The following is a 12,241-nucleotide window of genomic DNA, read 5'->3' as shown; positions in this document are numbered from 1 at the left end:
TTCAAAGCTCAAAACTTCTTTAATATAAAATATGATGATTCTTTAACATAATATGTGATTATTTCAAAAAGTAACAAATTTCAAAGCACAAAATCTTGTCTGTGTGCTTGCACCCATCTCACTTATCCTTCTTTGAAAATTCCAGTACATGCCTTACTATTTAGTGGCATTGTAACTTTTTTGCCTGTTTTACCTGTGTCTTAAAGCTAGCGCCTCTTTTGGGCATACATCTCATTCACTGCTTCCCTTTCAAGCTTTTGCTAATTAGTTTAATTGCTAATTAGAGTAATAAATATCTTGTCCTCAGGTTATAAGGGGATATAATTAACTTCTTTAGCTTTGATTTGGCAGTTTTATCTTCATGTTTCTCAAAATCCTAAAGATTATATACCACTCAAAATTTAAACCTAACTAAAGGATTATTTAACTAAAAGTTTGTTATAAAATGATCCTCTAGAGCAGTGATTTTCAAAATGAGAATTGGGGTGGTGACCAAGAAAGCTGGCCTGTCTTGAAGGGATACCATCTCCATGTCCAAGCTAAACCCAGTCTCTTTCTTCAAACCTACCCTCTGGCCCCAGGCCTTCCATTTGTATGCATGGAACTGCTCTCTTCTCAGCCCTTGGATCCCCTTCCTCCTTTTCTACCACATACTGGTGCCTGTCAGGCGCTGTGCATCGGTGCTGAGGGGCTTCTCTCTTTTTGCCTACCAACCTGGTCTAGTACATGGGTTTCTATCTAGTCTCTCCCTGCATCCTGCTCTACATACTGCTTGAACTCCCTGCTCTTTCTAAAGCATTGCCTTGACCTTCACCACTTCTCTGTTGGAGAATGGCTCCAGGATGATGCTTCTCAAACTTTTAACCTGGACCAGAATCCTCTGACAAACTTGTTGAGACATCAGTTACTGGACTGCACCCCCAGAGTTTCTGATTCAGCCCTGGTAATTCCCTTTTCTGATAAGTGCCAGGTGCTCGCCAGACTGAGGACTTTGACTGTAGGATGAGCCTGTGCTCCTCAGGTTCCAGGCTTCCTCCTGCCTGTCCATTTTGACATCTTCCAGACTCTTCTCAGCCAAGGATCCTTGGAGTCTCTTTGGTCACTCAAGGGCAAGACTTAGGCTCCTTCAGAACAAGCTTATGTCTTGTTCCCTTGAATCACATCTGCCCCATTTACAGCCATGAGAACCACTCTGCAGAATATAGGAAACAGTTGTGCTTTTCCAAAGATACCATTGAGAAATTCCATGAATGAGTTAATGTCCTGATGGGAGATACAGAGTGTTCCATCCTAAGCAGAGTGCCGGAGGACCTCACTGTGGACTGGCCAGGCTACCTGTACTTCTAGCTGAGTCTCAACAGTCTAGTGAGTTGGGTCAGTGGCCAGGAGGCATGAGTTATTGGTGGCAGTTGGATCTTCTGCACCCTGTAACACTTACTTCTTTTTCACTCTTCCTTATTTTCCCTCTTCTCTGTCATTCTGTCCCCTTCCCTGGTTCTTTTTGGTGGCTTCATAAGTTGAAGACGCTTCTGATGCTTAGTATAAAACCACAAATTCCTTTTGATTTTAGTCTATTTGTTAAGGTAAATATATAGTTTATGGAGGATTTGTACTGTAATTAGTGCATGTGGTTGGTTATATGATTAATATTCTACACATTCAGATATTTTTAATTTTTTTATTTGTTGTTTTTAGATATACATGATAGTGGGGTATATTTTGACATAGTAAACATACATGGGGTGTAACCCATTACAATTTGATCCCATTCTTGTGTTGCATGTGATGTGGAGTTACACTGGTCATGTATTTATATATGAGTATAGAAAGTTATGTCCAATTCATTCTACTGTCTTTCCTATTCCCTTTCCTTCATTCCTCTTTGTCTAATCCATCGAACTTCTATACTTCCCCTCCCTACCCTCCCTTGTTATGGGTTAGCATCCACATATCAGAGAGAACTGATTTTTTGGGACTGGCTTATTCCACTTAGCATGATATTCTCCAGTTCCATCCATCCATTTACCAGCAAATGCCATAATTTCATTTTTCTTTATAGCTGAGTAATATTCAATTGTGTGTGTGATGTTTTCTTTATCTATTCATTTATTGAAGGACACCTAGGTTGGTTCCATAGCTTGGCTATTGTGAATTGAGCTCCTACAAACATTGATGTGTCTGTGTCACTACAGTATGCTGATTTTAACTCCTTTGGGTATAAGCTGAGGAGTGGGATGATTGGGTCAAATAGTGGCTCCATTGCACTCCATACTGCTCTCCAGAGTGGTTGTACCAGTTTGGAGTCCCATCGGCAATGTATGAGTGAACCTTTTCCCCTATACATTCATATTTTATAGGAACATTCTTATTTAACTAAAAATAATCCTGGAAGTAGACATAGAATCTCAGAGATTAATATTAATGCATGATACTATAAAGTGAAGATCTTTTTCTTATTTTGGATGCATGAAGAATAACTGCTTTGCTTTATAAAGTAACATGTTATAGTTGATAAGTATATTTAAAGTCATGGTTGTAATTATTAGAAAGTTTCTTCCAAGATAGAGAAGGCAGTATTATGATTAGCATACATTATTGAGTCATATTTATTCCATAAAAATATTATAAATCAAGAGTTAAACATGAGGGAAGGGGATATAGCTCAGTGGTAGAGCACTTGACTAGCATGTACAAGGTCCTGGGTCTCTGAGCTCAAGCCCTAACATTAAAAAAAAGGCTGGGCATGGTGGCACACACCTATAATCCCAGCACTTGGGAGGCTGAGGCAGGAGGATCATGAGTTCAAAGCCAGCCTCAGCAAAAGCGAGGCACTAACATCTCAGTGAGACCCTGTCTCTAAATAAATACAAAATAGGGCTGGGGATGTGGCTCCGTGGTCAAGTGCCCTGAATTCAATCCCTGGTGCTCCCCCTACCCAAAATTAACACCCATGTCTAGTATATAGTAGCTATTGAAAGAATGAATATAAATGTATAAACATAAGAAAAGGTTTGGAGAACTATATCAAATTATTAGTGGTAGTTAGTAATATTTTTTTCCTTGACATACTTCTGAATCATTCAAATAGTTTTAAAAACAGCATCTAAATTATCAATTAAGGGGAGGACAAAAAAGCAAAAGAGTTTATAGGAAGAGGAGTGAAAAGTTGTAATTTTTAAGAAGAACCATATCTGGGATATGAATCGGTGGTAGAGCACTTGCCTAGCATGCATAGGTCCCTGGGTTTGATCCCCTGCACTTAAAAAAAAAAGAAAGAAAGAAAGAATCGATGAATACAGACTTCATCACCACATTGGTGCCTCCCCGGAATGTTTGGTTCCAGCTGCCTGTCCAGACTATCTGTTCTTTGAGATCTTGCTCTTTGACCCCTGCTTCATGAGTTTTTTATATTTTCTTTCATCAGACCTTAAACTGGAAATGATCTTTTCCACTTGTGGACAGTGCTTTCTTGTGGTACCAGAAGTTATCGTATCTCGGTATAATTTCCCTCACGAGTTTCCTGGCCATTGCACACGTGAGGCCCTTTTCTGAAATAAAAAAAAAGTCTCCATTATCAGTTGTAGTTGACCTTTTGTTTATCAGTCTATAAAGAATGCTTTGGGGATTCTTGTGGATACCCCTAGCAGTAATGACCCAGAGGCTCAACAGCTGCTCCTGCTACCACATGAGGCTAGGAATGGTTGTCTTATCCTGAATTAGGAGCTGGTGTACATGGTGAATACACTTATGAGCCAGCAGATGAAGACAAATTAGAGAAGGGTGCTCAGCAATATCAAATCTCCACGCCTATTTATGTCGTCAATAAAACCAGTCCGGACTTGTGTCTGCACCTCTATATATTTTGTAGATGAAAATTTTACCTATCAGAGGCTCTACAAGAAACCAGACTTCCTAATGGATTGTATTGCAGTGAGCAGATAGAACAATAGGAATGATCTTGAAAAGAACGCAGATGATATTACAGAGGTAACACTGAGTGGTGTGTCGTTTTCACCAGCAGAGTAGGATTCTCCTCCGTCCTGTTGATGGCAGCGCTTTGAGGATTTTCACAGTGCCTGTCTGTGATAGTGGCAGTTTCTTTTTGTCCTCTTGCTCTCTTTAGCTGTGTCTGGCAGGACAGATGTTTGTAGATCTGTGAGCCTCTTGGCTTTTTGCTCAGTTTCCTGCCTTAGCTTTCCTTCCCTGGAGCCTGAACTTACCTCCCAGTGAAAGGCTGATTCATATGAGCACATCCACAAGTCCTGCCTGTCATTCATTCAGCAGATACTCGTAAGCATGGATGATGGGGATGCCACGGGGCAAGGGGGCAGGGCATGTGAGCTTTTCATTTTATTTATTTATGTTTCATTGACAGATAGAAATTGTATATATTCATGGGGCTGGGGATGTGGCTCAAGCGGTAGCGCGCTCGCCTGGCATGCATGCGGCCCGGGTTCGATCCTCAGCACCACATACAAACAAAGATGTTGTGTCCGCTGAAAACTAAAAAAAAAAAAAAAAAAAAAAATTAAAAAATAATTCTCATTCTCTCTCTCTCTCTTTATATACGATTTCTTTCTTTCTTTTTTTTTTTTATTCATGGTGGACCCTAGAAGGAATAAGTTCAGGAGTTCTGTTTTACAATATGGTGACAATAGTTAATCATGATGTATCATATATTTGGAAATTGCCAGAAGAACAGACTTGAAGTGTCCTCACCCCAGATGATAAATATGGGAGGGAATGTAGATGTTAATTAGCTTCATTGAGCCATTAAAACCTCATGTTGTAGGCTTTTTATTTTTCACTTCTAACATGCTCCTCTGCCTGTCTTCTTCAATAGGGTAGTGATGGTACTCGAAGGTCCGCACTTCTTGACAGTGATGAGCCTTTGGTGTACTTCCATGATGACGTCAGGACGCTATACGAAGGTTTCCAGAGGGGCATTCAGGTGTCAAGTAAGCCTCCACTGCATTTGTGTGACTAATGCTTAAATGTTGTTCACAAAGAAAGAGTTACCTTCTTTTTCCAAAAGGAACATTTTCTCTCATCTCTCACCTACTTAGCATTGCTCAAGCCCCTCTGTCTCTTCCTATAGCTTGTCCAGAACCAGCCCCAAAGCTCTCTGGACCCTCCAGGTGTTCCCTGTGGTCCAGGAGGCTCCACAGCCAAATATGTCCCCTATTTTATGGAGAATCACATGTGCATGAGCTCCTGAAAGACTCTGAGGTCTCCTGCAGTAAAGAGTTTGATGAGGTCAAATCCAGCACTTTTCAAGCTTGTGGGACAAGACTGTTTTTTGAGAAAGAAATACTGACATCTCAAGGAAGCAGAGTTCTGTAGAAAGATACACTGGGAATGGGATTATCACATTGGCTCATAAGATTACCCTTAATTATTAACTGTGATATTAAGAAGCCTGCTTCCTTTCCAACCTCTCTCCCTTGAATATATCCCTCAAGCAAGACCACCTCTGTTGTCTACCACCCTCGAGACTCTGCATTTTTTTTCTTCCTGATCATAAAGCCTATTCTTTCCACCCCCATCCAGGGTTGATGAGGTATTTTCTCCCCGCAATACTAGCAATTGAATCCAGGGGAGCTTTATCACTGAGGCATGTCCGTAGCTCTATAATCATAATCATTATTTATGTTGAGACAGGGTCTCACTAAATTGCCTAGGCTGGCCCCAAACTTGTGATCCTCTTGCCTCAGCCTTCTGAGCTCCTGGGATTATAGATGTGCACCACCACGCCTAACTCATGAAGTATTCTTATATGTCTTTAAAAACTTTCACTTCACCTGTTCTGTAAAATCTTCCTGGTTTGTTTTCACTCCTTGTGCCCAAGTAAGGCACATCTCCCCTTTTCCCTCCCAGTACCTCATGCTGGTTCTGTAGTAAAAACCTCATGGTACAGAGGTGTTTACTTGGCATCCTGCCCCATCATCCTGTGCTCCTGGAGAACAGGGCAGCCCTCAGTGAGCTCTTCTGTGACCCATGTGTTATAATGTCTGCACACAGTGGACTCTCCATTAGTGTTTCCTCCATGAAGGAAGGAATGCCCTATTTTGTTTTAGTCATTTCATTTTTTTCTGCTTTTACCAGGTTCCTGTATAGAAATGGTTTCTGGGATCCATGCTTTGTTATTTAAATCTTTTGTTTGTTAGCTAGATTATAATCTTCTTAAAGTCAGGGACTGGGGGATATTGCTTTCTCTATCCTCTATAATCCCTTGCAAGCAATATGCACTCAAGAAGTGCCTTGTTTTTTTTTTTTTTTCTTCTTCTTGGTACGGGTACAGTTGGATTGCTCAGCTCATTGCATTGAACCTAGTCCTATAGCAGGTTCACCAAGCTCCACCTCAAAGGAAAAGCAGACTTACCTGCTTATTATTTAATTTATGAGATTTTTGAAAGTTAGTGTCAGAGTTTGTCTGTGATAGTAAATATCCACAACAAAAAGAGCAGCCAAGCATAAGACCTCATAAAAGTGTGTGTAAAAATATCTATATATTTTTCCCATTGTTTGCAATGAATGGTACTCACTTAGGAGAATGGAGATGCACAGTGTACTTCTGACAAATTGAGTAACTTTTTGTTGTTGTTATTACTATGCTGTTCTTGGAAAATGAAAGTTCTTCTATATGTGTTTTGGAGAAAAAGGAAAATAAGTTATCTTCTTCATCTATACTGATTAAAGGAAGCTACTTTGCAAGTCACTCTCCCCCCTCCCCCAGGAGCTTTTTTTTTAAATAAAAGAACTCTTTTTAAAATTTTTTTAGGTGTTGATGGACACAACACAATGCCTTTATTTTTATGTGGTGCTGAGAATTGAACCCAGATCCCGCCCGTCCTAGGGGAGTGCTCTACCACTGAGCCACAATCCCAGCCCCTCTGAGGAGCTTTATATTCTACACTTTAATTTTCTTGAGCTGCTCAAGGATTAAAGTATAAAGGAAGAGGAAAATCTAGCATTTGCATAAGGGGATCAGAAGTTTATGGGGTGATGGGAGAAGCCAGCCTAACATTTTTAAAAATTGCATTTTAAAACTGCACTTAGGAACCTATTTGTAAAGGTGAAGTTCCCTGTTTATAAAAGCTCTTATCTAGCTGGGCAAGGTGGTGCATGCCTGTAATCCCAGAAACTCGGGAGGCTGAGGCAGGAGGATGGAGAGTTCAATGCCAGCCTCAGCAGATTAGTGAGGCACTTAGCATTGATTTTTAGCAACTAAGCAAGACCTTGTTTCTAAAATAAAAATATAAAAAACGGGCTGGGGATATGGCTCAGTGGTTAAGCATCTCCGGTACCATTAAAACAAAATAAAACAAAACAAACAAACAAACAAACAAACAAAAAACACTTATGCCTAGGTGCAGTTTAGTAGCACTTGGGGACACTAGAAAATGGTAAGGCCCAGGCCTCATCCTCATTCATTTATATCAAAGATTTTGTTAAGTAGGCCCAGTATATAGAACATTTTTTAAGTTCTGCAGGTGAGCCTCCGGCTTAACCACCACTGTGCTAGAGCTGGAGTTGGCACGCTTTTCCTGTAAAGGGCCAGACAGTAAATATTGTAGGCTTTTTGGGCTATCTCACTGCAGACGGGCAACTGGAGCCTCAGAAAACATGTAAATGAATGAGTATGGCTGCGTGCCAGGGACACTGCATTTGCAAAAACAGGCAGTGGCTGTAGTTTGACCTGGCTCTTGGCTGTAGTTTGCCAATCTTGGTTCTCGAGGAATAAAATAATGTCATTTTATATGGTCAGTGTATTTATCCCCTATCTGAAAACAGCATCTGATAGAACTTGTTAGTCTTGTACTGCCCTGACTTTGTTATCGTCTCTGTAAATTGAAGAGGGTCTGAGAATAAGCTCTTTCTGTTTTCACCAGGATGGCTTTTAGGGGTGGCAAAGAAGTCAGTGTCCAGCTTGTGTCTGCCCATCTTCATGGCTGGTACTTCAAACTCCAGGGTATACATCCAGGTAATTGGGACCAGGCTCCTTCCTTCCCTGTGCTTGCTAGTCCCCAAAGCAAATGAAAACACCTTCACACATTCAAACCTGAAGCAGTGAAGCTAGGTGTGTAGTGATCTCTTTCTGCTTCTTTGGTACCTACGTTGGAATCAGAACACATCCTGATATTTCTTAACTTTTGTTTTCACAAGTTGCACCTTTATTACCCCTCACGTTGCATCTTCTTCATTCATGTTCATCAGCAATCAAGACTTCACCCATGTGATTAGGGTTCCATGTGAGCTTAGCTGATACATTTGGTCATCAGAATTTGGGCACATCAAAAATGGTATTTTCCTTTTCATATTCCGAGTTAGGAGTTTAAAGTTTAACTTTTAGAAAATATCAGGAAGATCTCTTCTTGAAAACCTATAGCAAGAGCTGAGGTTGTGGCTCAGCGGTAGAGCGCTCACCTAGCACGTGCGAGGCCCTGGCTTCAATCCTCAGCACCACATAAAAATAAATAAAAATATTGAGTCCAACTACAACTAAAAAATGAATATTAAAAAAAAAAAGAAAGAAAAACCTATAGCAAGATCTACTTGCCACTTGTTTACTGACTCCTAGTCTAAACCAATAGGGTGCTTAAAGAGAATTTCATAAGTTTGTCTTTAAAAGTTATATTTGCCTTTTCTTTTCTATTTCTCTCCTTCCTTATTTAAGAAACAAAGCAAATAAACAAGCACACACACACAAAAAAATAAAATAAAATAAAAATGCAGGAAGAAAACATTTCTAACCAGAAATCCTTGTTTCTAATTTGAAGGCTAAAGTAGATTCTACCTTATATTTTATAGAATAAGATAAGACGCAGATTAAAACACAGGAATATTTATACATGTAAGCCATCTTGCTTTATTGTTGTTTTTTCCTGTTTTAGATGATGGCCCTTGTTTAGGCTCTCAGAAGCCAGACCAACCCTATGAGTGGCTTTCCTATAAACAGGTGAGTTCCACACTAAGAGCTATTCATGCATGCTGTAGAATGAGCTTTCCAGGGCTAGGACGTTTGTGCATGTGCTGGACTAGCTCCAAGCTTTAGGATAAACATGGAGCATTCATGGAGAAACTTGACACAAAGATTCAGTGGGAAAACGTGTTAAGTAATTTAACTGGTGGTCTAAAGCACTTCATTTTAAAACCAGTGCAGATGCTTTGTGAAATGCACTATCATTTAAAAAAAAAAAAAACCTCTAGAAACTACCTGAAGCATGTGACTCCTCCCCAGACCTCTGGGGAAGTAGGATTACTTCTCTCTGTTTGAGGGGTACAAGTAAATTTAGATACCCCAATAGGGAATATCCCTCTCCTTTGATAGACATGGAAATCATGCCCTAGGAAGAGATGTGACTCGCCCAAGGTCACAGCTGATCAGTAGCAGAACCAGGATCAAAAGTGAAGTCTGCAGCCAACTTCTGTAGGGTTCTTCTAGGCATTATACTGACCCTCCAAGCTGTCCTTGGTCATCTCTCTATGAGTGTGGCATTTAGCCCCAGCACTGCTGTAGGGAAGATCACAGATGTTCAGAGAAGACACCTGCCATACTATATGAACACAAAGGAACTGGGGTCTGGGTATTTTTACTCTTGTCACTATCTAGGTGCCACGGACGGGTGGCTTTAACTGTTCAGCAGTTTGTGAGTATGAGCGACAGGTCACAGAGCAGGAAGCCATTACTTTTTATTTTTATTATGATTGCACCAAATCTAGATGTCATTGCTTTTCCCTGGTCCAACCCCGAGGACAGGCAGGCACAGCTGCGAGCATTTGTTTCCCTCCAGCTGTCCAGGAAACGGCTGTCAGTCAGTCAGTCCCTGGGCTCCGGGTCCCTGCTCCAGGGCTAGGTCAACTGTGACAATTCATGAATACAAATTAATTTCCTCCCTCTATGTTTTGTGCAAAAGGTGTTTTTAGTAGTTGGTCTGTCTGAGGGTGTGTCTGAAAAAGGGAGTTGTCATTTGGAACCGCAAAGCACAGAAGCAAAAACAGGGTTACTTCCCTCCTTGGAAAGTGCAGGACTGCGCAAGGCTCCTCGGGAGGAGTATTTGTCTCTCTCAAGAGAAAAAAAGATGAAAGGACTCACCACACCTCGCCCAAGGAGCTGTAACTCAGGTGACCCAAGGGATTTCCCTGTTTTTATTTTTGCCTGACCAAAGCCAGAAGGTGGTTTCCTATCCAAATTGTAGTTTCCAAGATCCCTCATTTCCACAAGTGGTTGAAAAACATGGTTTGTGTTGGACGCATAACACAGAATTGGTGAACACTTACTGGATTGGCTGGAAGAGAGGTGAAATGTCCATTGCAGATTGGGTTTTCAAGGCAGATTGAAAATCACCAGGGTTTCTCAAGGTGTTAATCTCTGATTTGAACATTTCAGCCAGAGACTGGTGAAGATCTAAGACTTAACTGAAGCCAATTTGTAGATTTAAATCGTTTTGTTGGTTTTTTTTTCCCTTTTACTAGCTCAGTTAATCTGACCTTTTGAAGTTTAAGAATCCCTCTGATATCTTTTAGAAGATAAGGACCCATCTTTCTAGAAATAAAAATAGATGCATATTGTCTGGATAAACTCTGCCAGCAATTGCAGGCATTTCTCAGGTTCCAAGCCCTTAAATGCAACCAAGAGCTGTGGACGAGGCCACAGAGTAGAAGGTGCTAAGCCTGTTCATTGCTACCCTGCTGTCACCCCAGCTGTGTTGGTCTGATTCCCATTGGTAGGGCTGGGATGGCACCATGAGCCAGATCCAACAGGATTCCTGGCAGGGACAGGTGTGGCTACATTTCCTATGGGCATGGGTGTGCTTTGAAAGTACTCTTGAGAATTCATCAATTGAGAATAAAGAAAAGAACGCCAAATATTAAGATTTAAAAAAATATTTAGTTAATTGGAGGTAGGAATGGGGAGAAGACAAGCTTGGTTATATAGCACTGGCTAATTTTTGTGACTCTACCTAGTTTTACTTCTTTGTCATAATAATATGCAAGTTTGTACTTACTCATGTTGGTTATCACTGTTACTAAAACTACCCTGTTTGATAGGTTTCTCATGTATTTACCTAGCTACGTTGCATTTCCTTAGAGATTTACCACCATTTACTTAGCCATCCAGTCACTGGTTTCCCCACCCCCTAGATTTTTTTAATAATATATATTTTGAAATATATATCTTTGTATATAAAGCTTTTTAAAAACTTCCTTCTAAAATTGAATTATTTACCAAGAATAAATTCTCAAGAATGGAACAACTGAGTCCAGGGATAAGAGCTTGCTGTTATATTTTTTTTAAGTCTCAAAAAACTTGCTGCTTCTGTTTAGAACAAAGGACAAGTTTTGGCTACTTTGTTGTTCTTTATAAGCACAAAAAATCAAAAACAAAACTATGTCCCTGTATGGCTTCTGCAACTTTGTAAAAACTAAAATAGAAAAAAGAAATAGACAAGAAGCTAACATCTCATCCTCTGTGAACCTGCCACAGTTTAAAGGATAATAATTTGCTTTGCAGAAGGAACCTTATGATCAGTTTTTGCATTTTGCAAAAATTTAAAACAAAGAGCTACCTCCCCTTTTCTGCTCAGCTCTGCTTTCTGACTGAGATATGAGTCTGTCACCTAGTAAGCTTTGTTCCTTGAGAGGGGACCTGATTCTCTTTTCTGATTTATGTATTTTTCCTCCTCATTCATTTCAGGTGGCAGAAATGTCGGAGTGCATAGGCTCGGCGCTGCTCCACAAGGGATTCAAGCCCTTTCCAGACCAGTTCATTGGCATCTTTGCTCAAAATAGACCTGAGGTATTAACCGTTAGTCACTTACTGGACAGGGGTTTGAGAGTCCTAAACCAAGGGTAGGAGCCAGAATTCACACCTACTTCTACTCGAGACCAGATTTTGTGGTCTCATTTCTGCTGAGAATATGACATTGTGTAATGCCTTAGAAAGATAAATGTACAGAAACCTAAACCAGGGCTTTCTACACCTTTAAAAGAAAAAAAAAATATATCCATTTACCTCATTATTATTCGTTTTTGTCTTTATTTTTCAAAACTGGATCCCCAAACAAAATTCTTAGAACAAATATCTAACAAAGTCTTCTCACTTTAAAGTTTACATCTATGATTAGAAAAATAGCACTAACAAATTATGGAGAAAAGTTGAATACATTTTGTTAATAGAAACGTCTCACTTTTTTTTTTCTTTTCTGAAAGGTCTGAAACTTTCCCTCTGGTCAGATTT

General features: G+C 40.1%; 1 protein-coding gene across 1 annotated transcript in view; it reads left to right on the top strand.

Moving 5' to 3' along the window:
• Positions 1–12,020, top strand: part of LOC144252667 (long-chain-fatty-acid--CoA ligase 1-like) — a 37,040-nt gene extending 25,020 nt beyond the window's left edge. The window contains exons 3-5 of the mRNA XM_077794843.1: positions 4,844–4,958; positions 8,895–8,959; positions 11,699–12,020. Coding sequence (XP_077650969.1) covers positions 4,844–4,958; positions 8,895–8,959; positions 11,699–11,857 — 339 coding nt within the window. The 3' untranslated portion in view covers positions 11,858–12,020. The remainder of the gene's footprint in view (positions 1–4,843; positions 4,959–8,894; positions 8,960–11,698) is intronic.
• Positions 12,021–12,241: the final 221 nt, after the last annotated feature.

Source organism: Urocitellus parryii, unplaced genomic scaffold (genome assembly GCF_045843805.1).
Source record: "Urocitellus parryii isolate mUroPar1 unplaced genomic scaffold, mUroPar1.hap1 Scaffold_49, whole genome shotgun sequence".
NCBI classification, from domain to species: Eukaryota; Metazoa; Chordata; class Mammalia; order Rodentia; family Sciuridae; genus Urocitellus; species Urocitellus parryii.
This window is presented reverse-complemented; position numbering and strand designations above follow the sequence as displayed.